The 27,974-nt window shown below is 49.6% G+C and overlaps 1 protein-coding gene across 8 annotated transcripts in view; it reads left to right on the top strand.

Annotated features, from left to right (window-relative positions):
* Positions 1–27,974, top strand: part of LOC119251640 (zinc finger protein 260-like) — a 92,430-nt gene that overhangs the window by 44,032 nt on the left and 20,424 nt on the right. Inside the window, exons 1-8 of one of the 8 annotated variants that reach the window (XM_054698310.1) lie at positions 1,788–1,826; positions 4,858–5,085; positions 6,658–6,784; positions 7,262–7,357; positions 13,535–13,674; positions 19,958–20,120; positions 20,372–20,464; positions 22,535–24,897. In XM_054698310.1, the coding sequence (XP_054554285.1) occupies positions 5,080–5,085; positions 6,658–6,784; positions 7,262–7,357; positions 13,535–13,674; positions 19,958–20,120; positions 20,372–20,464; positions 22,535–24,204 (2,295 nt within the window). In that variant the 5' untranslated portion in view covers positions 1,788–1,826; positions 4,858–5,079 and the 3' untranslated portion in view covers positions 24,205–24,897. Of the gene's footprint in view, positions 1–1,787; positions 1,827–4,857; positions 5,086–6,657; positions 6,785–7,261; positions 7,358–12,493; positions 12,676–13,454; positions 13,675–19,957; positions 20,121–20,371; positions 20,465–22,534; positions 24,898–27,974 lie in introns of those variants that run through there. The other 7 variants (XM_054698308.1, XM_054698309.1, XM_054698312.1 and 4 more) reach the window with 7 other exon arrangements.

Raw genomic sequence — 27,974 nt, 5'->3', positions numbered from 1 at the left:
TTTTGTTGGTGGACGGGGTGACACAGATATGGGTGAGACCCGTGGGGAGGGGACAATGCGGTTTTTGTCTTGATTTTGCTCTTTCCCTACCAGACCTGTCTGGCTGTTTCTGTCCCTTTTCTGTGGGTCCCCACTGGAAGGTGCTTTAGACTGTGGCAGGCTTGGGGCCTTGCTCTGGGCCAATCCCATTTGGATGGACTTTTACCCCTGAGGGGACGGGTCACTTTGGGTGGTTGATTTAGAAGCTGTATTCTTTGCCTTTCCTGTGTTGTTTCCTAGTTGTATTAAAGTTCCTTCCCATTAAAGTCTCACATGTTTTGTGTTGACATGGCGGATGGCAGAACCTATTTAGACCCGGCAGGGTTGCAGGAGAGGCTGCCCCTCTCCCTGCCCTGGAGCAAAGTCATTGGGGCCAGCCGCTGAGTGTAGGCTTAGTCACAAGCCGAGCAGTAGTAGAATAGCAAGTGTTGGGGTTGGGGCATGAGAGCACATTGCACCAGGGACGCAGCCCATTTTTCGAGTGCCCTTAGACTGAAAAGAATGTCGGTGGGATATTTGTTCCTCGCAGAGGAGCTGTTCTAAATCCCCTGTGTCCCTATTTAGGGCAACACCCACCCGGGGAGCCCTGAAATGCTGGAGTAAGGCACAAAGCCAGGCACTCAGCAGGAGGGTTGGCTTGCTGTGTGTGCAGAGTCCCAAGGCCAGTGGAAACTACTGGCTTCTTAGTTTAGTTAGGGACAGTGTTGTACGCCTGATCACTGGGAGGCTCGTCAGACTCTCAGGAAAGTTGGGTGAGCTTTCAAGTCAAGTTAGAGTGAGGACCGCAGTCCACCTTTTTATTTATTTATTTATTCATTTATTTATTTATTCAAGATTTATTGTAATACAAGAACCGGGGTACAGGCCAGATCGTGGGAGGGTGAGAGGATACACCGGAGACAGGGGGGAGCAGAACAGGCAGACTGACTGAAATCCACTGCTGAGGGGAGCAGCAGGAAGACAGGAGAGGTCTGCTGTGAACATGGGTATCTCCCTGGCTGGGGATGCAACCCCGTGCTGCAGTGGCCATGGATAGCCCCATAGCCTCTGTCCCAACCCCTTGCGCCACAAGGGAGGCGCCATAAATTGAATTTTTTAAAGATTTATTTATGCGTACCAGAGCTGGGGTACAGGGCAGAGATGCGGGGGGTGAGAGGATCCACCAGAGAGTGTGGGGAACAGAACAGCAGACTGGCTGAAATACGCTGCTGAGGGGAGCAGCGGGCGAGACAGGAGAGGTCTGCCTCACCATGTGGGTTGCTCCCTGACCGGCAGGGATTGAACCCGTGCTGCAGAGGCTGCGGATTGCTTCACGGTGCGGCCCTCAACCGCCTGCGCCACCAGGGAGGCCCCATAAAAAGATTTTGAAAGAAAAAAAAAGATTTTGAAAGACATTTTCCGACTTTGGCCTTGGTCCCATCCTTCTCGCTGTTTCCAAGATCTGTGGCCCTAAAACAGTTTCCATCAGAGCCCTGGGGGCAGGAAGGTCGCCCTGAAAGTTCAGTCTGCCCTTTGAGCCCCACCCACCCGGTGATGCTTCGCCCAGGGCGCGCTGCAGTTCACCCACCGCGCAGGCAGCAGCCAGGCCTCCGGGGAAACCTTCGTTCAGTGGGGAGGAGCAGCGGGTCTTCAGATCTGTTCGGTGACTTCTGTTACCTGGGAAAATGTCCATCCTTCCCCTCGTTGTTTAAACAGCTTCTCTCTGTCTTGGCCAGAAGATGCGCGGGGGCTCCACGTGCTGCTCTTCGTGGCATTAGAGGAAAACCTTGTGGGAGAGAAATTGCTGGGTAAGTGCAGAGGAGCCTCCACCCAGCCCTGTGATGCCCACGAACCGGGAAGGCATTTCGAATAGTGGGGGCGTCAGGTGTCCCGTCCCCGCACACATCTCTGCTCCAGGGAGAGCCGAGCAGACTCCGGGTCGGGTCCTCGGACCCCAGGGGGCGCTGCCCTTGGGACAGGGCAGGCTCTCGGGGGACAGCAGTCGGGGAAGGTCGGGGGCGCCAGCCCCGGGTAGGGGAGACGGACCCGCAGACCCCTGTGAGCTCCGCTCTCCCTGGGGCAGCCCCGGGCAGGGGAGATTCAGCTCCTGCTTTCAGGGGGGTGGGGGTTGGTGGTCTTGACCCAGCTTTTTCTCAAGGGCCTGTCCTGCACTGAATCATGGGCCACAGCGGCATGGGGGGGGCATCTGTTCTGCTTCCTTGCAGGTAGAGGGGTGTACGGAGGTGCCGCCTGCTGGGGTCTCCCCTTCCACATTCCCGTGGACCTCCCTGGCGAGCTGGATTCTCCCGTGCAGAAGCCGCCCTCTTGGGCAGGTGTTTGCCCCTGGGATGTCCCCGCAGTGGGTCTGGGCATCACTCTGCAGCGTCTGCAGGACCGAAAGAGGCAGGGGTGGGGGGCGACAGAGACCCCTTGTGGCTCAGGCCCCTTGTTGGGGCAGGTCCGTTCCAGAACAGACAACCGAGGCAGCGGAGACCCCGACAGCAAGTCCCCGAAAACTCAGGAGCCTGAGGGCAGGTCAGGGGTGTCCACTCCCCCCACAGCCCCCAAGGGGGGACTTGCAGAGAGGATGCGGCAGGCGCTGCCCAAAGCCGGGGTCATCACTGTGGGGGTCACGGGACTGTGACCCCGTCCCGTCCTCCTGGCCTTCCTCCCTGGCCACTGCAGCCCATGTGACCGGGGCCGGATTCCCGAGGCTGGGTCCGGGAGCCTCGGAGCTAGGGGGCCACTGTGTCCCCGTCGCCTCTCGTCAGGACGTGGGTCTGGGCTCCCCCTCGGAACCTCTCCCTGGGCTCCCCGGACACCAGGAGACCAGACACCCGGGGCGGCCGCACCTGCCGACAATGGCATTTGGGGCGCGGCTGTCGTCGCTGCCCCGGCCCAAGGGGAGCTGAGGACAGTGGGAGCTGAACTGCTCTTCGATCACGCCCCCGGGGGGCCGCAGACTCCCGCACATGCTCGTTTCTCACGTTCTCCCTTCCCTCCGCTGTTCTCTTTCCTATTTTGCAGTCAGTTTCTCAGGTTCTTCATCACAGGCTACTGATGCCATCGAGCCTCTCTGTCGCCTTTGTTCTTTATTCATTTTTATTTTCTGACGTCGTTCATGTCTGTAGACTCGTTGACTTCTCCCCTCGGGCCTAGTCCCCTTCATTCTCCCCCACCAGCACCTGAGGACGTCAGCCCAATCCCCTGTGACTTCCCTCCCGGATCTGACCCCTCCCTCTCTACTGCCGTGTGCTTCAGACCTGTGGGTGCCTCCAGGTTTTGTCTTTCCCTGACCCTTCCTTCAGTTTCCCGACTTTCCACCTGTATGTGTATTTCCTTCTGAGGATCTCAGCGAGCACCGTCCCTTCCAGTTCCTTCCATGTGGCCATGAGTGGCATGGGTCTATCCTTTTTCATGGCTGAGTAGTATTCCGTGGTGCAGAGAGTCCCCATTTTGACCGTTCCTCCCCTTGGGGGCACTTAGGCAGTTTCCAGAACTAGGCTCTTGTTTGTGGTGCCGCGCGAAAATCGGGGCACGGTTTTCCTTCAGACCCGTGTTTCTGTGTCCTGGGAGTGGGTGGCTGGGTCCTGTGGCAGTTGCATCAGATATTATTACTGGACAGAATAAGCTGAATCCCACATCGCCACGAAGAAGTCAAGTCTTTAGGCCACTTGTCCTTGGGGACCTGGAGTCACGGGCACAGCTGGGAGCACAGCTGGGGAGCACGGCCACGTTTCCTTGGCCACCCCCGGCAGTGCCTGGAGGCCGAGCACCCCCATGGCTTATTGATAATCTGTCTGAGTTCTACTTTCCGGTCCAGACGGGAGCGTGTCTATGTTCTCAGTGCTGAGCAGGACGCCTGGGCCTGTCCCGGTCCCTCTGGAAGGGCAGCGCGGGGTCTGGTCCCTGAGCTCACGTGGGGTCTCTGGTCAGGAGGGCCGCGGCCGCAGGCAGCTCTCACATCAGGTCAGCCCCTGCGCTTGGCTTGCGCGCTGTCCTGTGGGACCCCGTGGGAGTGCGCGGCACCCCACCTGGTGAGGGACACCCCTTCATTTAGATGGGCCGAGGGTTTGAGCATGTTTGGTGACACCTGTGCGTCATGACTGGACGGGGAGTGAGGCCGCCACGCCAGGCTGGGGGCGAGCCCAGGGACACCCATCATGCCCAGAACAGCTCCCGCCCGCAGACGGCAGAGCCGGGGTGCAGGGTCTGGGGGTGGCGGCCAGGGCGCCCCGCCCGCGGTCAAGCCCAGGCACCTACTGTGTCTCCCCAGGCCCCCAGCGCCCGCTGTGGATCCCCTGCCCCCGGGCGCCTGCTGCGTCTCCCCAGGCCCCCAGCGCCTGCTGGTGTCCCCAGCCCCCCAGCGCCCGATACGTCTCCCCAGCCCCCAGCACCCCTGCCGCGGGGATAGGCCCACAGGCCCGGGAGGCTTTGGTTCCTTGGAAACTGTCTAATAACCCTGTCTTTTCTCCTCCCCTTGCACCCCAACCCTGTTGTTTTCCACGGCAGGGCTTTCACGTGAGGGGGTGTTTGCTCCGCACGCAGCAGATTGCAGTGCCGGTGGAGGGTGCACAGAGTTTGGGGTCTCAGGGTTCCTCCGGGTCTACCCCTGGCACTGCCGCCTGCCACTGCCATGCGACTTCCCTTTCCTCGTCTCCCCGGGCTTTCCCTCCTCTGCCCCTGGGGTAATCCTTTAAGGTCCCTTTTCTCTCTGCTCCTTGGGGGGCCCCGCCCTGGATTCCCCAGCACGCACTGAGGACTCCCCACCTGGGTCAACCCTTCCCGTCCAGTTTGCCCTGAGGCACCCCCTGTCTCCCCGTCTGTAAACTCCTCCAGGTCTGCGTGGGGATCCTGGGAGGAGGACACGTCACCTCATCCACCCTGCAGGCTCTCCATGGAGACCTTCCCGGAGCCCAGGGCATCCGTGGGAGAAAATGCACTTGAGGAAACACGGACGCCTCCTCGCTCACCTGGGGAGACCCAGGAACACTGACTGACCCGTCAACCTGGCCTCTGCCCCTCTGCAAGGACATCTTCAACCCAGAGAAAGGACGGAGCATGGGGGTCAGCCCTGGGGGGCAGTGGGGAGCCCAGCAACAAGGGTGGGCGTGGTGCGGTCCTAAGGGGCCGCCTCCCCCACTGATAAGGGACGGAGACATTTGGACAAGTCCTTGTGGTTTGGCCCACACTCGGGTGGGCCACCTCCCAGATGCCGGGCGCCCATGTTTGATAGCTTAAGAATTTCTCTTTGTTTTTGTTACTGTCTTTTTTGCTGTGGAGAAGCTCTCTAACCTGATGTGGTCCCAGCTGTTGATCTTTGCCTTCACTATCACTTCTCTGGGTGATGTGTCTGTAAAGATGTCTTTGATGTGCATGTCATGGAGTGTTTCGCCTACATTTCCTTCTATGTATTTTATGGTTTCAGGTTTTATGTCTAGTTCTTTAATCCATTTTGAGTTGGGTTTTGTGCATGGTGTGAGGTAGTGGTCAAGCTTCATTCTTTTGTATGTAGCGTGTGACTTTCCCTTTTTTAACCAAACCATTCTTGCTGGCTACAAAACCTGCTGTGCTCATTCATGTCGGGTCCTCTCTGATTCATTTTAGCTCAGATCTGTAGGGAAAACCCGGGTCTGTAATTTTGTGGGTGTTTGAGGAAATGGTCACATAAAAGATAAAGTGTATTAAAAGCTCAAAGAATAATATCTGCTTCATATATAAAGCTAATGAAAGCTGTGGGAACGGGGTCTCCCTGGTGGTGCATAGGTTAAGCACAGCACTGTGAAGCTGTCTGCAGCCTCTGCAGCATGAGTTCGGTCCCTAGCAGGCCAGAAGGCTTTCCACATGGCGCGGCAGACCTCTCCTGTCTTGCCCACTGCTCCCCTCAGCAGTGTATTTCAGTCCGTCTGCCTGTTCTGCTCCCCGCTCTCTCTCTCTCTGGTAACTCCTCTGACGCCCCGCACCTCTGACCTGTACCCCAGTTCTTGTATGCATAAATAAAAAAGTCTTTAAAAATATGATTGTTTTTGTTGTTGTTGCTTTGCTTAGTATTTGATCATTACCTACAATTTCCTTTCAGTCTTTCATCTCCGTCTCTACTACGAATTTTCCAATTGTCCTGCCTCCTTGCTGTACAAATATGTGCCCTGGGTCAGATTTGACGTCATCAAAATTATAGCGTCCACGGTGGTTTCGCGGGTGTATGTGATCCTATGTGCTCAGTGGGTGCATTAGACTGTTCCTGTGTAAACTTGGCTCTCACTGTGTAAGGGCATTCTTCTCTCAGTACCAGGTCTCCCCCATTTTTTAGGATTTATTTTATTTACTTATTTATACATAAATTGGTGAGGAATGGGCCAGAGGTGAGGGCTTGCGGGGGTGAGATGATTCACCAGAGACAGAGTGGGGAGCAGAACAGGCAGATCTGCTGAAATACACTGCTGAGGGGAGCAGTGGACGAGACAGGAGAGTCTGCTGTGCCATGTGATCAAACTTGTCCTTCAGTGGTTGTCATAACTTCATAGTGCTGAGACTGAACCCCTTGTGCCACCATGGGGCCCCTCAAAACTCTCTTTTCACCTCGTGTCCTATTTAGAGTTCTGCTGGTGGCCATGTAGTAACTGTATGTTTTGATTTCAGGAACCCTTGACCTTCAGAGATGTGCCCATCGAATTCTTGCATGAGGAGCAGGAGGGCCTGGACCAGCTGCAATGGAAATTGTACAGGGACGCGATGCGAGAGACCTACAGAAATGTGGTGTCCTTGGGTGAGGAGGATAACCCTCTACATTCCCTCATGTGCCCTCAGCGTTTCCTGTACCGCATGTGGATGTGCTGCAGGGATGCCCAGAATTGTCGGATACTTTTAGATCCCTACTTTAAAGAACAACAGTGTGGGCTTGTTGGAAAGTCTCATGTTTCAACATGTCTTAAATTTCTCCTGTCTTAGGATGATCTGCAGCCTACTCTCTGTATGGGTGCTCATTTAAGAAAATATGTGACTTAACCGTTATTGCTACAAGCAAGATCCCAGCTTCTCTATCACATTGCTAGGACTCAGAGGTCTAGAAATGGTTCTTAGGATATGAAAATTTCAATGATTTCTGGTAAAGGTGCTGTCAGAAAAAGTATTTGCAGTGATCCTTTTCCAGAACCTTCTATACTGTCCCCTCTACTAAACACAATACTGTGTTGGGAATTTGAGACTCTTCAGGCCATCTCTTATCACCTGTCCTAATAAACAGGTCTTGCTGTGTCTATGGCCGAGCTGGTCATCTTGTTGGAGCAAAAGATGGAGCCCTGGGATGTGGAGAGAAGTGCAGATCCCGTCCTCCTCCCAGGTAGGTGGAATGAATCCGGCAGAGGCCGCAGCTGGCAGGTGCAGTGGTCCACAGGAAAGCATCCTAAATGTCTGGGGAGCTCTGTTTCAGGCGTTGCAGACATGCTGCTGTTTTGTCCTGGAATCTTCGTCTTGGTCTCCCTGGGGGTGTCTCCTCTCTGACACTTGAGTCCTCTGCCTTTCCTTCTTACTGAATTGAACTTTGGTTTTGTCTGTTTTGTTGATCTTTCCAAATCCAGACTTCCTTTCACAGACAAGCACGTGCTTTTTGGCTATAATGTTCTATTTATGTATTTGTTATTATTTTATGTCCTCCTTTCTGCCAATACGGAGCTAAAATTGTTCTTTTTCTAATTCCTGGAGGTGTGAAGTTACGTTGCTCCACTGAGATCTCTCTTATTGCTAGTGTAATTGTTTAATGCTTTAAATTTTCCCCTTAGTATTGTTTTCTGAATAACATGTTTTGGGGAGTTTGCTTTGTTTCAATGTTTTCTCAGTATTTCTTAGCTTTTTGGAATCAAGGAACCATGGGTTTACCTCGCTCTACATGATTCAGGGAATAGATTCTCCTATCCTCAGATGTCTGTCACCACCACACCCACCTCCAGTGCATAGTGGGCTTCTCCATAGATCTTTGAATCCCCTCCCACTTTTGTACCCACACCCACTGTTCTTCCCTCTTAGTACCCTTCATTCTGCAGTCCTATTTCTAGAGTTTATTTTGGTTTGTATTGTCATTTTCCTTGGTTTGTTTCTCCAAAGTCCAAATAGGAGTGAATTCATCCAGTAAGTCTTTCTCCTTCTGATTCTTTTCAATGAGCCTAATCCTCCCCCAACATTCCATTGTTGTTGTTGCAAATGGCCAGATGTATCCTTTTTCATAGCTCAGTAGTTTTCCAACCTGTCTATATACCACATCTTCCTTTTAGAATTATTTTTCACCCCTGTTTGTCATCTCCGGTTTGTGAATTTATATCATGATTTTCCTTCCAGTTGCAATTAGGCCTTGAACCTCTTCTTGATTTTATTGTTTTCATCTTCTGCATTGAGTTCTGTCTTTGTTTGCGGCACACATTCAGGACCTCATCTTAGTATATAGGTAATATTACAATGACTTCCCAATACATGTAGTTTTCTGTTATTTTCTGGGGGCATTCCTTTCATTCTGTGATGCTTTAGACTCAGATCATGTTATTAGAGTGATCCACACGGCTCCATTTTCATGATCGGTCTTCATGGAATCTAGTTCCATCCTTACATTCCACATGGTGCAATGAAACATCTATGTTGAGTGTCATATAGGTAAGATTGAATTGGTGTTATTTTTAATTCATTCAGACACATTTGTCAGCGTATTGTGGACTTTCATTTACACCAAAGTATTACTGAAAAGGAGGCGTTAACTTTATTCAAGAATGATTCCTCTATTCTCAGCCATTTTATACCTCATTTCCAACCTACTGCATCACTGTATATTTTTTGACCTTTTCTTATATGCTTTTATTCCTCTCTCCTTTTTTGTTGGTGATTTCCCTCCATTTTCACAAATTTTGATGGTAATTGAGGTATATTGGTTTGTATGTTATTTACAAACATTGTAAAGCATTGTCATCCAACCTATGTACACATAACATCAGTCTCTGTTTTCATTTCTTTTCCATGTATTTTACGGTATCTTTTTTCTCTTGGGGATTCCATACCATGTTGAAAAGTTATGACAGTCTTTCCTAAAGTGAAAACCATGTAATTTCAGCTGCATACCAAAACTCCACTCTTTAACATATCTACCCCTACTGACATCACAAATTATATCTCATTTTATATATATTCTCTAACATAAATCTATGATTTTTTTTTGGTGCCATATTTCCAAATTCTGAAGCAGAAACATGTATTTACTATAGGGTTGTATCATGCAGTTTTCTGTATTTGCTATATATTTTCCTTTCCCTAAGGATGTTACCTATTCATAAGCATGTGTGTTGCTGTCTAGTGCTGATGTTACCTGTCCTAACGTCATGTCGGTCGTCTTTATTTGGTATTAATTTTATGTCTTAAATATTTAAAGTATTTAGTCTTGAGTGCTGTGAGTGGGGTTGTCTCCCAGCTCTGTCTTCTCAAGGAAACCAGGTCTCCATGCCACAGTCAGGCACAGAAAATTTGTTGCTAAATGTGGAACCGGGAGGAGATGGAATCGGCACCTTTGAGAATTTAGAATTATTGAAAGACCAGACATGTCAAGATACATGGGAAGGGCACAACAGTTGTTGCAATGAAGATTCCATCATCCATAACACAATTCCTCCTGTACAAAATGATCCTGCGTGTAAACCATGTTGGGTAAAACTCCATTTTATGTCTGTTGCAGGTAGTGATAAATATGTTTCTGTTAGCAAAGATCCATGAGACATTTTTAACAAGACACAATCTGAGAGGAATGTGGGAACATATGGGAAGTCCCCTAGTCCATAATGCAAATGATTATTCAAAACATTGTCAATGTGGGATAGATTTAAACTTTCAGTGATGTCATTATCAACATCAGAGAATCAGATAGGAAGATGAAAAATCTACACAGGATCCTATTGAGGAGTCCTCAATACTTTTCCAGCATCATGCACTTCATGAGAAACCCTATCATTGTGAAGGATACGGCAAAGCTACCAAATGGTGCCCACGACTTACTGAACATGAGAGAGAGAAACCTCACAAGTGTGGGCCTCCCCGGTGGCGCAGCGGTTGAGCGCTGGGTTGCAAAGCTGCCGGCGACCTCTGCGGCGCCGGTTCGATCCCCGGCTGCTCCCCGGCCACCGGAGGAGGGTCCCACATGGCGCGCAGACCTCTCCTGCCGCCCGCTGCTCCCCTCAGCAGTGTACTTCAGTCCTTCTGCCTGCTCTGCTCCCTGCTCTGGCTCTGGTGAATTCTCTCACCCTCCCGCGCTTCTGACTGTACCCAGTGCATGTATAAACAAAACGAACGAACAAACAAACAAATAAATAAATAAAAACATGCCTCTATAAAAAAAAAAAAGAAACCTCACAAGTGTGAAGAGCATGGTAAAGCCTTGTATTGGCATCCACAGCTGACTAACCTTCTAAGGATTCATGCTGGAGAAAAGCCTACACGCATCCTGACTGTGGTAACATCTTTCTATGTGTGTCACCTTTCCCGACATCGGAGAGTTCATACTGGGGAGAAACCTTACAGATGTGAGGAATGTGGGAAAGCCTTTCACCAACTGTCAGCCTTTAACTATCTTAGCATCACAGAATTCATACCGAGGAGAAACCTTACAATTGTGAAGGATGTGGCAAAGCCTTTAACAATTAGTCAAGTCTTACTCGACATCATAGAATTCATACTGGGGAGAAACCTTACAGATGTGAAGAATGTGGCAAAACCTTCAATTGTCTGTCAAGTGTTTCTGACCATTACAAAATTCATACTGGGGAAAAGCCTTACAAATGTAAAGTATGTGGCAAAACCTTTAATAATAATTCAAATGTAACTTGACATCATAGAATTCATACTGTAGAGAAACCTTCCAGATGTGAAGAATGTAGGAAAGCCTTCTACCATCCATCACATTGAAGTCAACATCACAGAATTCATACTGGGGAGAAACTTTACAAATGTGAAGAATGTGGCAAAGCCTTTCACCAGAAGTCAAGCGTTACTCTACATTAGAGAATTCACATCAGAGAGAAATGTTAAAATTGTGAAGTCAATATTTTTACTTTAGTCTCTTTTTTTCCCAAAATTTATTTTATTATACATTCAAGAACTGGGGTATCTGCCTGAGGTGGGGGGGTGAGAGAATTCACCAGAGACAGAGTGGGGAACAGAACAGGTGAATTGACTGAAATACACTGCTGAGGGGAACAGCAGACGAGACAGGAGGGGTCTGCTGTGCCATGTGGGTAGCTCCCTGCTCGGGGATCAAAATCGTGCTGCAGTGGCTGTGGATAGCTTCATAGGCAGTGTGTTAACCCCTTGTGCCACCAGGGAGGCCCCAACTTTGGTGTCATTAACCAAAAGTCCAGAAGTTTAACCAGAAGCGGCAAAGTGATTAACCAGAAGTCAAATCATCCTAAACATCAGAGAGTGCAAACCGAGAGAAACCGCAAGTGGAAAGTGATGAGTGGTTTGTCCAAATAAGAATTTTGAAACCACCAGATATTCATAGTGGAAACTAGAAAGAAGTGAAAATATGATTAAGTAATTTATAATGAAATTTAAATTCATATTAAGACATTGCAATACAGTAGGAAGTGAATAACACCTTATATTCCTTAAGTCAGAAAATTGTTATGGAGCATAAGCCAACATGAAAACACTAAAGATTAGCATAATTGAAAAGTCTGAGGGCCTTTCTGGTGGTGCAGAGGGTTAAGTCACAGCACTATGAAGCTGTCAGCAGCTACTGCAGCACGATTTGGTCCCTGGCCAGGGAGCTGACCACATGGAACAGCAGACCTCTCCTGACTTACCTGCTGCTCACCTGAGCAGTGTGTTTCAGTCAATCTGCTGTTCTTCTCTGCACTCTGTCTTTGGGGAATCCTCTCACCCCCTACACTTCTGGTCTACACGTCTGCTCTTATATGCATAAATAAATAAAACCAATCTTTCAAAAAATAAGAAAAAGTTCAAGACGATGGTTTGGGGACCCATATAGTTATTTTCTGGGTCTTTTTTTAATCAACCATCCTTGAGATATTGTGAATGACTCTATGTGGACTTCTTATGTATATGTGGACTTCTTACGCATATTTTTTAAATTTATTCATACAAGAGCTGGGGTGCAGGCCAAAGGGGTGTGTTTGTGTGTGAGAGAGAGAGTGATGGGGAGGATTCACCAGAGACAGAGTGGGGCACAGAACAGGCGGACTGACTGAAATACACTGCTGAGGGGAGCAGTGGGCAAGAAGGGAGAGGTCTGCCTTGCCCTGGGGGTAGCTCCGTGCTGTGGAGGGGGCGGACAGCTTCTGAGTCAGAGCGTTTCTTAACCCTTTCAGCCCCCGGGCGGCCCTGTTGAGCTTTCTTCCCTCAGGGCCTTGATCCCGTTATGGGCCCCGCAGTTTTCACGGGCCTCGCCCACCTGCTCATTCTCCTCAACCTCCACTCCTCCCACTTCCAGGCCGCAACCCCGCCCCAACGACGGCCCGACTGTCGCGCAAGCGGTTGTGGGAAATGTAGTCTCCAGCCCCCGTGGTTCTAGCGGAGATTTCTTGGCGGGACTTCCGCGATTTGCGCAGTCGCGGCCCCGCCCACTCCCGTCCGGAAGTTCCGGCGCCTTCGCGAGCGCTGGGGCTCCCCGAGGTGAGCGCGGGGTTTGTCCCGGGAGGCCGGTCTCGGGGGAGCGGAGGCGTCGGGGGGTTGGGGGCGCGGGCGAGCGGGGGCTCCGGCCGCGTGGATTCGGGCGCTTTGGAGCCGATTCCCGCCGGAGCGCGCGGGGGGCGGGGGCGGCGGCCGTTGGGGAGGACGACTCGGCTTTCCGGGGTGTTCCCGGACGCTGCCGGGGCCTTCCCGGGGCGGGGGAAGGGGTCCCCGAGGCGGGGGCCTGGGGAAGCGCGGGTCCGCCTGTGCGCATGCGCGCTGAGTCTTTGGGCCCCACTTAAGTCGGGCGGTGAGGGAGGGGAGAGCCAGGCTGCGTTTGGGGCGGGGGGCGCGGGTAATGCGCCGGGGCGGGATTCGCGGACCCTGTGGGGACGGGTGACGTCTCGCGGGTTGCCAGCGGGATGCGGCCCTGTGGGTGCGGGGAGGTCCCGGGAAACTGGGTTTGCAGGACCGGGTGGCTGGGAGTTCGTGGGGCGTTACAGGCTTGTGGACTGAATTTCCGGGGCGCTGCGCGTTCCCCCACAGGCGGCGTCCTGCTGGCCGCTGCATTCCCTCCTCCAGCCTGCACGAGAGCACCCAGGGGACTCGGCGCTGTTGGTGTCCTGGAGCGGAGGGCGGGAAGGTCGTCTCGCTGGAAGTGGAGTCCACACTCTGCAGCGACTCCTCAGCTCTGAGACGGTTGCTCCTGCGTGACCGTGGCGCAGGCAGTGGGCAGTGTCACCTTTTACTAAGTTGTGGTGAACCGTCCGCCCAGGCTCTGCCGCGCGTGGACTCGGGGCCGTTCCTGCCCTGCTAGAAGTGCCACCCGCTGCCACACGCGGTGACTCTCTGGTGTCTCCAGGCAGCGTGTGGCGGGCTCTGGCCAGGAGACTCCGGACCCCGGCAGCCGCCTCCGTCCTCTGTGCTGGACCCCAGCGCCCCCCAGCGCCGCTCCCGAGCCCTGGCGCGTCTGTGAGAGCAGCGACCATGGACGAATCTCTGGTGAGTGGCGTGTTGGCTTCAGCTCGCGGTGCCTTGACTTTATGCGAGTTCATCACGGACATGCACATTAGAAACATAGTTTTCTGCAGGGACACATTCCTCACCAGGGAAAGGTGTGGCGTAGGTCCAGGCCCTTCCCATGTCCAGCGTGCGTGGAGATGGGGCTCTGCCCTGGTGCTCCCGCAGCGCAGAGTCTGTACCTGGGTCTCCGTTGATGACGCTGAAGGTGTGGCCTGTGGCTCTTCACCCCGCTGGACAGAAACACTTCCCAGCTCTGCGCTGCTCAGGTGCGGGGTGAGGGAGGAGGAGGAGGAGGGGTCTGAGGACCAGAGTGCAGATGGGGGTGAAGGAGCCACATGTCATTTGAAAAGGACAACTGAATTTTTAAGGTTTCTGTGCAGTTGCTGAAATCCTGTAGTGTGTCCCAGGCCGCTCTCGGAGACTTTCATGCAGGCGTCAGTCTTGGCATGTGTGACGTTGAGTCCACTGGGGTGTCCTTCCATACCTGCCTGCTCTTCTCTCAAGGGGTCTGCAAACCCCAGGTGCCCGGTAGACTCTTCAGAGTCCTTTTTTCTGGCGGTTGTTTCCACTGCTCCTGGGCATTTCTCCTTGGTGTGGTCTGCATGCATTTCTAGTGATGCTTCCCAGCACCCTAAGTTGTTCCCCAGTCCAGTGACACTCTCCAGCCTTTGCCTTCCCCAAAGTTCCTGCCGACACCGTGTGTGACCTTGGGGAAGTTTCAATTTTTTAAATTGTTTTAAACTTTCTTAAACTTTTTTCTTCTTCTTTTACTTATTTTCCCTCCTCGATCTGTCATTGACATGTGGAGCACTAAAACCTTCTGCTCAAATAGTTGCCAGTTTTTTTCCTAGACTCCTAGTGGGTCTTGCCCTACCCCTTGTTCACCCTCTACCAAACCACCCTGGCCCATCCCCCGTCTGCCTCCCTCCCTAAGTTCTCCACCCTTTCCCCTGTTCCCTCTGGTGGTCATCTTTACCTTCACATGACCCGGTTCAAGTTTGATTCAAGTATTTTGCCTGTAAATGTTTTTTGGATATTTATTTTCCACAGATGAGTGAAGCCATCTGATATGTGTCTCTACTTTTTGTTTTATTTCATTGAAGAATAGCACCTCCTGGGGCCTCCCGAGTGGCGCAAGGGGTTGAGATGCAACCGATGGGGCTGTCTGCAGTCTCTGCAGCACAAGTTCCATCCACCGGGCAGCCAGGGAGCAACCCACATGGCACAGCAGACCTGACTGGCCTGCTGCGTCCCTCGGCAGTTTATTTCGGTCAATCTGCCTGTTCTGTTCCCTGCTCTGTCTGCTGAATCTTCTCACCCCCCTCCCCCACACCTCTGGCCTGTACCCCAGCTCCTGTATGCATGAATAAATAAATCTTTTTTTTCCCCCAAAAAAACAGACTATCACCTCCTTGCCCACCCATTTTATCCTCAGTGTGCCCCTTTGCTCCTTCCTCACAGCCCTGCAGTGTTCCCCTGCGTGTGCTCCACCTTTCCTGCCCTGCCTCTGGTGAAGGGATGTAGGTTGGGCCATGACTGGGCAGTTGGGAACAGAGTTGCTCTGCTCCCGGGTGGGATAAATCTTTTTGTGTTTGAGTTTTCCCGTGAGGATAACGTGTAGAAGTATTGCAGATGACATGGAATTTCCGTTTTTATTTCCTTAAGTAACCTCCGCACCCTCATCCATAGGGTCTGTTCCGACTGTCATGGCCACCAGCCGTGGGTGAGAGCTCCCTTTTCTCTGCGCCCTCTCCAGCGTTCTTCATTCCATATGTGGTTTTTTTTTTTTTTTTTTTGCTTTTTCACTTTTTTAAATATTAATTTATATATTTTTACATAATTTTCATTTTTGCACCGTGTAATCATTTTCATCTTCGTTATAGTCCTCATAAAATTCGCACCCCCCCCCCCCCGTTTCGTGTAAATCCATTGTTTTTTATCTGGGCCTTCTCAAGGGGTGGCATCTAAATGTGCTTTCAATTTACGTTTCTTTTACAGTAAGTTAAAGTGAACATTCCTATTGTCTGTAGGATGTCAGAATTCCCTCTCTAGAGGAGAGTTTATGTAGTTCCTTTGTCCATTTTTTTAATAAGATTTATTCATTTATGCATACAAGAACTGGGGTGCAGGCAAGAGGTGAAGGGGGTGAGAGGATTCACCAGAGACAGAGTGGGAAGCAGAATAGGCAGATCTGGTGAAATACACTACTAAGGGGAGAGGCAATGAGACAGGAGAGGTCAGGTGTGCCGTGTGGGTGAGTTCCCTGACTGGGGATCGAACTCATGCTGCAGGGGCTGCGGATCGCATCATAGAGCTTTGTCTTGACCCCTTGATTCACCTGGGAGACTCCATGTTGCTGTATTAAGTCGGTTGGAATTTGTTGAGGATTTTCGCTTCTCTGTTCTTTGGTGCTGTTGGTCTATTTTTCCCTTTTATGCTGTTTTTTTTGGGGGGGGATCAGGACAATGTTGACCTCGTCGTATGTGTTGGTGCGTTTTCCTCCGTCTTCAGTGTTTTGGAAGATGAAATTTCTTTGTGTTTGCTTCTGTCATGGTCTCTCTGATGATTTCTTTTCCGTGTCCCTGAGTGCTTGAGTATCTTGTGCTCCTGAATGTAGCTAATCCCTGTGTTCCGATCTGGTCTCCCGTCTTCAGTCTGCACTTCTCCTGAGTGAGTCAGTCACCTGTGTTTTGCCATTTCTGCCAGTTACACTTGAGCGTGGGCCTCTGCCCAGTCCTACTACCACAGGCTCGGCTCCCACCTGACTGCGCCTGTAGTCATCCCGATGGCAGGTGCCGCTCATGCAACGTGCAAACCTCGTCCTGTGTTGTGCCCTCCCGTGTGGAATTAGATCCTTCTCAGCCCAGGTCTCCCGCCAGCAGAAAGGGATTTCTCTATTCCAGAGTTCAGTTTCATCCAATGCAAGTTACTCTTCAATATTACCTGATATCTTAATGGTTGCTAACAACAGCACCACCGTGTGTGTGTGTGTGTGCGTGTGTGTGCGTGTGTGTGCGCGCGTGCACTGTGTGTGTGTTTTCACTTTCATTCACAATACAGTTCTCTTTTTTGGCCAAACCTGATGGATGCGTTTTCTCAGTGATGAGGTTGCTCCCTTTTCTGCCTTCGATTGGCCAGTGTGTGGTGACACCTCAGAGTTCAGGGGGAGAAAGTACTCCGGTCAGTGGGAAACGTTTGAACAAGGGTCATGACACAGACACTCGCTGAGTAAAACCAGGTAGCGCAGATGTTCATCATTTGACCTTTGGTTGTTGGGAGTTTATGTCAGTGATCCTAAATGTAGTTTTTAATAAGGAGCTTCACATTTCTGTCATCGAGTCTGGAGTACAGTGGGTGTGTGTACGTTAGTCATACGTATGATTCTTGCTATGATTCTTGCTATAGTTACGGTTAATGGTAGATTTTTTTAATTTTGATAGAATGTTTATAGAATATTGTTACAATGAATATATTTTACAATCTAATTTTAGCAGCTCTCCTGTCACCTGTGACCATGCAAGTGTTTCATTTTAAACCTTTGCACTGTGGGGAGTAGCAGTGGCTGCTCTTCTGTCCAGTGTGACTGTAGCTTCTTTTTCTCCTTTTCCTAGTAAACCTGGCCCTCCATTCATTCATTCATTCATTCATTTTTAAAAAGATGTACTTATTTATGCATACAAGAACTGGGGTACAGGCCAGAGGTATGTGTGTGGCGGAGGGAGTATTCACCAGAAACAGAATGGGGAGCAGAACAGGTAGACTGACTGAAATACACTGCTGAGGGAAGCAGTGGGCGCGTCAGGAGAGGTCTGCCACGCCATGTGGGTAGCTCCCTAGCCAGGGATTGAACTCGTGCTGCAGTGGCAGCGGACAGCTCTATAGGTTGTGTCTTAACCCTTGCACCACCAGGGAGCCCCCGACCCTTTATTTAAATGTAAAATAAAAAGTCTTCTTTCGCTGTTATTGCATGTGGTGGTGTTTGGCATTTAGTATCTGACAGTGTTATTTAGCCGTCACCACCTTCCAGATTTTTTTCATTTCCCAGTAATAAAATACTGTACTCATGAAACTCTCGCTCCCAACTGCCCTGTTCCTCAGCCCCTGTGTCCACCATTTACTTTCTGTTTTCAAGAGTTTGACAACTCAGACCTGTATGAATGGAGTCTTATTACAGCTTGTTTTCTTGGTGAATCTCTTATTTTATTGCCTTGTTAACTGCTTGGAGGTCCAGTGAGTTTCTGTGCACAGAAATGAGCCATCCACCTTCTCTCTGCTGTGGTTTCATTTCTCATATTAGTGTTTTCATCAATGTGCCTATAAATAAGAATGCATTTTTGTTTTCCTAGAACTGGGATAGGCCGGGTTACCTTGCGAGGGTTGCTTGTCAGTGCAGCAGGCTCATCGTGTTCTGGATGCTGTAGTGTCTTTGCATTTGTTTAATTCATTGTTTAACCCTCCGGGTTTCTTTATTCCAGCAAGTCTCTGCCCTTGGTTCCGCTATACGCATTGCTTACTGTTTTGTCATTTCACTGGCAGCGTACAGGAGCTCCTGTGTGTGTGAACACGAGTGTGTGTTATACTCACAATCTGCTCCCTGGGTTTTCCTTTCCAGAGTTGCTTTACTGTGGCTTTCATTAGTTTTCCAAGAATGAATTATAACTAGTTATGACCATTTTTATGTATGTTGTCTCTTTGTTGTTGTTGTTGTATAGGGTCACCCGAATCCATTGTGAATAAGGGGACACTGAGCATCTTTGTTAGTCCTTCTCTCACTGGGAATGTTGATGTCGCCTGTGGCTGTGTCAACGACTTGTTTTGTGTTGAGGAAAAATCCTCTGAATCCTTTTTTAGCTAATACAAATAGAAATTTATTTTAATGGGTTCCTATTCAATATGTATGTGGAGGTACATAGGATTTACTACACAGGAAATGAGATAATAGAATAAATTTACAGATTTCTTAAGATGTTTGTTTTCTTATACCGAGTATCTTATTTTTCAAAACTCTTTCATTGCTGTGATCTATTTTTTTCTTTCTCCAAAAGACGTATTTATCTCTTCTAGTTGTTTTTCCTCTTCTTTCGATACCTTTTGTTCTGGTCACTGTCTTCTCCCATATGATGATGAAAACTATCAGAAATATATTGGAGATTCCCAAATTCTTTTTTTTCTTTAAGATTTATTTTATTTATGCATATAAACGCTCGGGTGTAGGCCACAGGTGCAGGAGGTGAGAGGATTCACCAGAGTCAGAGTCAGGAGTAGAACAGGCAGATCTGCTGTAATACACTGCTGAGGGGAGCAGCGGACGAGACAGGAGAGGTCTGCTGCGCCATGTGAGTAGCTCCCTGGCCTGGGATTGAACTCATGCTGCAGGGGCTGTGGATAGCTTCATAGTGCTGAGACTTAAACTCTTGTGCCACCAGGGAGGCCCTGATTCCCAAATTTCTGTTCTCAGCTTAGAGTTCCTGATCTGTCACACAAATGTCCAGTTGTGTGTGGAATACCAGTGTCTTCCAGCCTGTCATGCGGACAGCATATTAGGAAAACATTCCTTGTACCTCCGCCACCAAGTTATTGCCGAGTTCTCATTCCCTTTGTCCTTCCATTTGAGAAGTGATGACCTGTTCTGTCTTCTCTGACTCTGTCAGCTGAACATCTTTTCTTAAAATTTTATTTTATATATATTTTACATCATTTTTCATTTTTGCACAATGTATGCATTTTCATCTTGGTTATCGTCCCCATACATCCCACCCCCCCTTATTTTGACCCTAATCGCTCCTCCCTCCACCTCTCCCCACTCCTCCATAGTGTGTCTCTGGTTTATAGTTGCTTGTAATTGAACATCTCTCAACTGTGCTTTTTCCCCCCTCATTGCTTGAACATTCTGGTTTCGGGTTCAGTTTTTGTTTACTGTGAGTTGGAGATCCCAGGCTTTGAGGTCACAGGAGTAAAACATTGGCACAAAGTTGCACATGCTTTTCATTTGTTATGAAGCTCCTTTAGCACATGATTCCGGGTGTGTGTCTGTTACACATGCCAACCAGGCTGTCAGCTCCTCAAGGAGCAAATTTTATTCATCCTTTATTCTTAGAATCATAGACACTTCCAAATTGATAAGGTAAGCTATAGCTCTACTTTTAGGACCGAACGGGTGAATGTAGAGGCGAGGCTCTTTCAACTGAGAATTCTGTACATCCTATATAGGACCAAAGACCCACAAAATAAGGTGTGTTTGCACTTGCTCTGTCTGACCCAGGCTGCCCGCCCTGAGATGAGAAATGTTTCCTCAGAGGGGACGGTGTCATTTGAAGACGTGGCTGTGAACTTCACGTGGCAGGAGTGGTGGTACCTGAGTGAAGCTCAGAGGACCCTGTACTGGGATGTGATGCTGGAGACCTACAGTCACCTGCTGTCCCTAGGTGAGGAAGCGCCAGTGTAACACTCGAGTGTAATGCTGTCTTCTGCACCGATAAGTGTGCACTTGTTTATATAATTGAGTGCAGGTGAGGTTGAACATGGCAGGCAGTGTACATTGTGGGTGTTTTCGGTTTTTGTTTTTTTAGGAAAGTTTCAGATTGGCCTCTTTTGCATAGCTCTTATCACTGCATTTGTTAGTTTTCAAAGATTGAAGTTGAACTTGATCGATGACCAACACTGTTTCTCATCACAGGGCATTGTGTTACCGATCCTGAGGCGAGCATCAAGTCGGGGCAGGGATTACAACCGTGGTCTGTGGACGATCCCCCAAACCGGGACCTCTCAGGTCAGTCAGTGCTTGCCAGGCCGGGAGGCTGAGAGGAACTGACTGGGAGTGTGGCCAGTGATATTGGCCACACTCTTTCCAATGTCCAACCTTGGACAGTGTGTCTGTCTGTATCACACTGATTCTTCATTCAGTTCCCAAATATTGCTCTCTTGTAGATTTTCTCCTGCTCTTTTAATGGTTGTCTATGTTCTTAAACCAGTATGCAGTCCCTGATACTGTTCTGCAGTAATCACATTTCTGTGTTCTCTCTCTTAGTGTATTCTCACACTGTTTTGTTTAGGTACCTGTTCAGGAATTTTTTTATTCTTTCTGTGTGTTCATGGGAAGTTTAGCCAGTGGTAAGTTTTCTATGAGAGGGGGGAGCAACAGTACTCACAGAAATGGTCTTTGCTTTCTGAAGTAATATAGTCTGTGAGTAAAGAAAATATAGTAAATACATTTATTAAATAGGTAAAGCCACAGAGGATGTTAGACCAGGATGAGTGCAAAAAGTGGAGGATGTTGTTTTTGTGTGTGTGCTCCAAACACATCATTATAGAGATTAATTCTTTTCTTTCAGAGCTCAGGTGAGGTGAATGGCTTGCACTGACATGTCACATATGTAGTTCCCTCTGTGTTCTGGGCTAGAGGCTGTGTATTGCTATTGGAGATGTCACTTATTAGGTGACTAGCTCAAAACGGATAGAGGGGGCTTGGCTGGAGGGTTGTTTAGAACATGAGAAGTGTTTCAGAGGCAAGCCTTGTGACTGCCCACATAGTCATTGTGAGGCTGAGGAGGACCCAGAAATTGTTCAGCGTGGGATGGGATGTTCTGTGACAAGGGAGGGGGAACCTGAGGTGGTGGTTTCTAAAGCCATGGCACCAAGAGTTTCAGGTTGGGGGCTAATACCTCGGGGAACAGTGTCACCTGTGCGATTTCACCTTCTCGTGGGAATCGTCGGGAGGAAAGTAAAGGAATCAATGACAGTGTGATGTAGCTAAGAGTGACACACGACATAAAAACTGGAGCTGCTATAAACACAGGTAGCAAGGACTGTGGTGAGAACACCAAGGGTGCTGGTATCAGAAGATGTGGGAAAAGTCTTTAATGATGACGCCACAGGCTGGAATCAGAACTTTTTTCCTATCGCTCAGCAGGGGACATGGGACACAATGATGAGGTGGAGTTTGCTGCATGTGTTAGGATTCTGAGCCTTATGTGATACGATATTCAAATAAGAACTGACAGCGAGGTCTCTCCTGACAGAGAGGAAAGTGCTTGTCTCTGAGAACCTCTCCAGGTGACTGTGGCCAGGGCCGGAGGAGAAATAACATCTAAGGAAATGGACGTGCAGCATCCTTGTGTCTCGGCAGGGCTTTTTCTTAAAGTGACTGGGAAATGACCCTGTATCACTCTCAATCCATAGGTTTTCCAGGAAAACGATGACATCTGCAGGGCTTGATTATTCAGAAAGTACCATCAAGAGTTACACAGGGTCAGTCTAAGAAAGAAAGGATATATGCTCTGTGTTGTTTTAAGTATTCCTGCTTGAAATCGACAAGTATAGTTAAATGACTATTTTTACCAAATATTTATGATTTTATAAAAGCAGTATAAGTTTTACTGCTTCCTTATCATCCTGGCTTGGCATTAGACAATCTGTTAATTGGGGCCCCCCTGGCGGCCTAGGAGTTAAGTCTCTGAGCTCTCACTCCTATGGCCTGAGTTTGATCCACAGTCAAGGAGCTACCCACTTTGGCACAGCAGACCTCTCCTGTCTCACCCTCTGCTCCCTTCAGCAGTGTATTTCAGTCAATCCACCTGTTCTGTTCCACACACTGTCTCCACGCTCCCCCACAACACCCCCACTCCTGCACCTCTGGCCTACACCCCAGTTCTTCTATGCCAAAATACAAAAGACAAAAAATTCTGTTCTCCCATAATTTGCTACGGGCAAAAAGCATGAATCAGAAAATCAATACCTGTAAATTGTGTTGTAATATAGAAGCTTTTGTGCCGCTTGGGAGTTAAGTATTCACTCAAAATGCTTGCTTTTTATAGACATGGTCATTTTTATCTCATTTTAGATGTCCATACTATGGATTACTTGACTCAGGGCAGCCCTGCAAATCAGGGCAGACATGTGTGGCAGATTATTACCGCCAGTAGCAAAATACCATCCAAGGAGAGAACTGACTTATGGGGAAAAAGCATTTTGGAGTCAATTTGTTGTTTAAACCATAGTATCAAAAATGGAAACAATTCAGCGATGATGCCTGAGAACTTTGCTATACATGGGACCATGATTTTCCCTGGTGAGCCTCATGAAGAGCATGCTGGAGAGAACAAAGAGATCTTTAGTAGAATGAGGGAACCCATCAAGTATCCTGAGCACCTTAGTCACCAGGTGATTCAGAACTTTCAAGAGCCCTTTGAATTTCATGAACAAGGAAAAGTCTTGAGTGAAGAAACAGTATTTACACCTAGAGGATCCCTCCCGGAAGGGGCTGCCCGTAAATGCAATGAGTGCAGGGACACCCGTGATGAGGCACCTTTCGATGTCCGAGACAGAACCCAAAGGGGACAGACTCCCTGTAGTTGTACTGAAAAGGGGAGAGCTGCAAAGATGACTCCAGTTTATTTGAATCCTCCTAGATATGCTGAAGATGCGCAGCAGGAATGTTATGAAAGTGGGGCCAGTCTCAGGAACACATCTCACACCTATCCGCATGAGAGTACCCAGTTAGGACAGAATAATTTTGGATATAAGAGATATGGTGAAGCGGCCTCTAAAACCTCTGTTCTGACTGAACATCAGAAAACAAAAGCAGACGATCAACCTGATGAGTGTGGGGGCACCTCTGAAATTTCCTTACAGAGGGGACACCAGAGAAATCTCACTGCAGTGAAGTTGTTTGGCTCTAACGATTACATGAAAACTTTCTCATGTAAGACTGCCCTCACTGTACATCCACAATCTCAAACAGGAGTGAAGCGCTACCTGTGTCTGGTATGTAACAAAACTTTCAGGCAGAAATCTGCTTTTAGTGTCCATCAGAGAACTCATAGAAGGAAGAAACCCTATGAATGTCAAGCATGCAGGAAAGTGTTCTCCCGTAAGTCAGTTCTTGTTCGACATGAGATGACTCACACTGGAGAGAAACCCTATGAATGTCAAGCGTGCAGGAAAATGTTCTCCCGTAAGTCAGTTCTTGTTCTACATCAGCGGACGCACACTGGAGAGAAACCCTGCGTGTGTGAAGAGTGTGGGAAAGCGTATTTCAGTAAGTCATCCCTTAGTCGCCATCAGAGAAGTCACACTGCAGAAGGACCTTATGAATGTCAAGAGTGTAGGAAGACTTTCCACTGGAGATCATCCCTCAGTCACCATCAGAGAAGTCACACTGGAGAGAAACCCTATGATTGTGAAGAGTGTGGGAAAGCTTTTTCCACTAAGTCATCCCTCAGTGACCATCAGAGAAGTCACACTGGAGAGAAACCTTATGAATGTCAAAAGTGTAGGAAGACTTTCCCCTGGAGATCATCCCTCACTGTCCATCAGAGAAGTCACACAGGCGAGAAACCCTATGATTGTGAAGAGTGTGGGAAGACTTTCCGCCAGAAATCATCCCTCAGTCACCATCACAGAAGTCACACTGGAGAGAAGCCTTATGAGTGTCAAGAGTGTGGGAAAACTTTTTCCAGTAAGCATGCTCTCACTAGACATCAGAGAAGTCACTGGAGAAAGTCCCTATGATTGTGAAGAATGTGGGAAAACTTTTCAGGAAGTCAGCCCTCACTAGGCATGACAGAATCCACACTGGATGGAAATGCTATGACTGTCAAGAGTGGACAGGCAGGCCTCCCCTGGTGGCGCAGGTGGTTGTGCGCAGCGCTGTGAAGCTGTCCGTGGCCTTTGCAATGCGAGTTTGATTCCCTGGCCGGCCAGGAGCATCCCCATGGTGCGGCAGACCTCTCCTGTATCGCCCGCTGCGTGTATTTCAGCAGAGTATTTCGGTCAGTCTGCCTGTTCTGTTCCCCGTCTGTCTCTGGTGCATCCTCTCACCCTCCCACACATCTGGCCTGTACCCTGGTTCTGGTATGCTTGAATAAATAAAAATCTTTTTAAAAATATTCAAACTTGGCCCTCCCCAGTGGCGCAGCGGTTGAGCGCTGAGTTGCAAAGCTGCCCGCAGCCTCTGCGGCCCCGGTTCGATCCCCGGCTGCTCCCCAGCCACCGGAGGAGGGTCCCACATGGCGCACAGACCTCTCCTGCCGCCCGCTGCTCCCCTCAGCAGTGTACTTCGGTCCTTCTGCCTGCTCTGCTCTCCACTCTGGCTCTGGTGAATTCTCTCACCCTCCCGCACTTCTGACTGTATACCCAGTGCTTGTATAAATAAAACAAACAAACAAATAAATAACATGCCTCTATTAAAAAAAATATATTCAAACTTAGGCACTCAAACCACATCATTCAGCTGAGAGCAGTTGAAGTTCCTGGGCGATGCTATTCCTGTCCACAGTAGCTGTCTACAGGGCACACTGCATGTTGCGTGGGTAAGTGATCTCTCTGGGTTTTCTAACTTAGCCGTCACGTTCTGTCCAGTATTCTAAGCCTCTGTGGTGCCCCCCAATGCTGGAATTGCTCACCTCCAAAATGTCCTCCTCTAGAAGGAAAAGTTGAACTGTGTGCTGTTGGCTGTAGGTTGAGGTCTGCAGCTTTCTTTACCTGCCTTTCATGATGAAGGTTTCTTGGGGCCTCCCTGGTGGCCTCGGGGTTAAGTCTCAGCGCTATCGCCCCTCTGGTTGGAGTTTGAGCCCCGACTACAGAGCCGCCCCACATATGGCCACAGCAGGCCTCTCCTGTGTCACCCGCTGCTCCCGTTAGCCAGGTATTTCGGTGGTTCTGCCTGTTTGTCACCACACTCAGTATCTGGTGAATCCTCTCACGCCCGAACCTCTGGCCTGCACCCCAGTTCTACAAAATAAGGGAAATTTTTTGGAAGATTACTTCTGCATACAAGAACTGGGGTGCAAGCCAGAATATGAGGGGGTGAGAGGATTCTCCACAGACAGTGGGGAGCACAACCGGTGGATCTACTGAAATCCACTGCTGAGGAGGCCAGTGGGGAGACAGGAGAGGTCTACTGTGTTTGTTGAGTCTTGTGAGCTGTTTGCACATCTTTGAAATCAGTCCCTCATCACTTGTCTGGAGTGCAAAGCTCCACTCCCAACCTGCGGTGTCCCTTTGTCTTGGTTATTGTCTCTCTTGCTGTACGAAGATTTTTAGTTCTTGGAGTCCAAGCTGTTTATCTTCTCCGTTTTGTTTGCATGTGACATGAGAACTCACGATGTTTCTGAGGTGACTGTTGGGAGTGTTTTGCTTGTTTTTTCCTAAGTGTTCTATGGTTTCAGGTATTCAAGTTCTTTATCCATTTTGAGTTGCTTTTTGAATGTGACGTGAGATATCCTAGTTTTTTTCTTTTGTGTGTAGCTGTCCAGTTTTCCCAGCAACATTTCCTGAAGAGACTGTCCTTGTTCCATTGCATGTTCTTTGCTGTAAAGGATTCTTGCTTAAGGACTAATGTCAAGGAAACTGTTGTGAAGCAGCGGCTGTGACTGTGACGGGAAGTGCCCAAAACCCTTGCACTTCCTGCTAAATGCAACGTTGTGTCCACGTGAGAAAGTGATAGATGTGGCTCCTACCTGTGCTTCAGCCGGTGTAGGTTTATGGGGCTGATAAATACAACACAGTGCTGTCAGCCTATTTTCCTCATCACTCAGCTGACAGTTTCCCTAACAATATAAGACAGTGTTTAACGCAGGTGTCGCACAAGATAGCAGTTAGTCCACTGCTCTTTAAGGTAACGGTTTGCAGTCAGAACATACATGTGGACTTTTAAGCTGCTTCAGCCAGGAGGTCAGTGCCCCCAGCGCCTGCGCTGCTCCAGGTCAACTGCGGGGTCTTCGTCTTTCTTTCTGCCAGGAACGTCATGGCGCTGCAACTGTTTCTAACCCTTTTATTTCTTTTTTTTTCCAAATGCTTTTTTGGATGTTTTTCTTTTTAATATGCTTTTTTAAAGATTATTTATTTATACAAGCACAGGTTACAGTCAGAAATGTGGGAGGGTGAGAGGATTCACCAGAGCAGGGAACAGAACAGGCAGACTGACAAAATACACTGCTGAGGGGAGAGGCAGGCGAGACAGGAGAGGTCTGCTTCGCCATGTGGGACCCTCGCCTGTGGCCGGGATCGAACCGGCTCTGCACAGGCTGCTGGCAGCCTCGCAGCCCAGCGCTCAACTGCTGCACCACCGGGGAGGCCCTGTTTCTAACCCTTTTCTATGAGGTGGACTTTCATCCATTTAGAAACCGCATGGGGTTGTGATCCTTCATAAACCACTGCCTTGAATTCAAACCACACTCGTATTTTGGAGCAGAACCACTTCCCCAAATCCAGCCTCTTCCCACTTGAAGACCCTTTGTATCCCCTGGCGAGGATGTGTGAGCCCCCCGAGAGTCCAGGGTTTATATCAAGTAAAATCATGCCTTGGAAATGTGTTCTGAGGCCACAGGTTCCTGGCCGTGTCCTGAATGTGGTCTTTGTTTGAGTCAGTTCATACCTTGGGGTGAGTGGTCGGCGTGGAAGGTGGTGGCTGCAAAGTCCTTGATGTCACTCTGGCTACCCCCCCCACCCCCCCGGGGCCCCGGGCACCTTCTGGTGTGTTTCTTTGGTGCCGTGGTGATGCCGAGTGGGGTGTTTGTGTAGCAGGCCCGGAGTCTGAGGCCTCGGGTGCGCTCTTCTTCGTTTCTTGTCTTTGGTGCGAAAGTACTTCCAAGTGGAGCCCAGACTTCCAGAAGAGCCAGAGATTTACTCACAGGAGTAAGGACAAGAAAGCTCCCTGAGCTGAACGGTCCCGAGGGGTGGCCGCTGGGGCCAAGAAGCCGGGGCTCCCACGGCTGTGGCGGGCAGGGAGCGGGGGCTGGTCGTGGGGGTCTCTGCCGCGTGTCTCTTGCTGAAGGGCTCGGCCTGAGGGCTCTCCCGAGGCTCCGAGGCCCGCAGAGTTTGCCCCCGTTACTCGCCTGCATGTCCTCGCCGAGCCTTGGTCTGTGGGTTTGCAGTCGTGCCCTGTGTCGTCTCCGCGGCGTCCTCTCCGCGGGGTCCTCTCCGCGGGGCTGGGCTTGGGGCCCATCCGTCGGGGATTGTTTCTCTGATCGTGGATTTGGGACTTGGGCTCCCGCTCCTCCCTGCCCACGCCCTCTACGCAGCTTCCTCCGTCAGGAACATCTCTACAGCCAGATCCCCCGTCCTGTGTTTCCAGGTTGGTGACTGACGGGGTGTCTGTGCCCTGAGAGCATCCTCCGTGATGCAGGGGGACGTACATTGGTCCCTTCAAACTCCACCTGGAGTGTCGGGACCAGGGGCTATAGTCCTCAACGCGCCGTGGGAGGTCGCTGAGGTTTTCACCCCCAGGCCGCAGGCCGCTTTCCACGATGCTGCAGGCTCCTGGTGTCCTCGAGCGCCCA

Source organism: Talpa occidentalis, unplaced genomic scaffold (genome assembly GCF_014898055.3).
Source record: "Talpa occidentalis isolate TD23 unplaced genomic scaffold, MPIMG_talOcc4v2.1 talOcc4.2, whole genome shotgun sequence".
Taxonomy (NCBI): Eukaryota; Metazoa; Chordata; class Mammalia; order Eulipotyphla; family Talpidae; genus Talpa; species Talpa occidentalis.
Note: the sequence above shows the minus strand (reverse complement) of the source record. Positions and strands in the feature narration are given on the sequence as shown.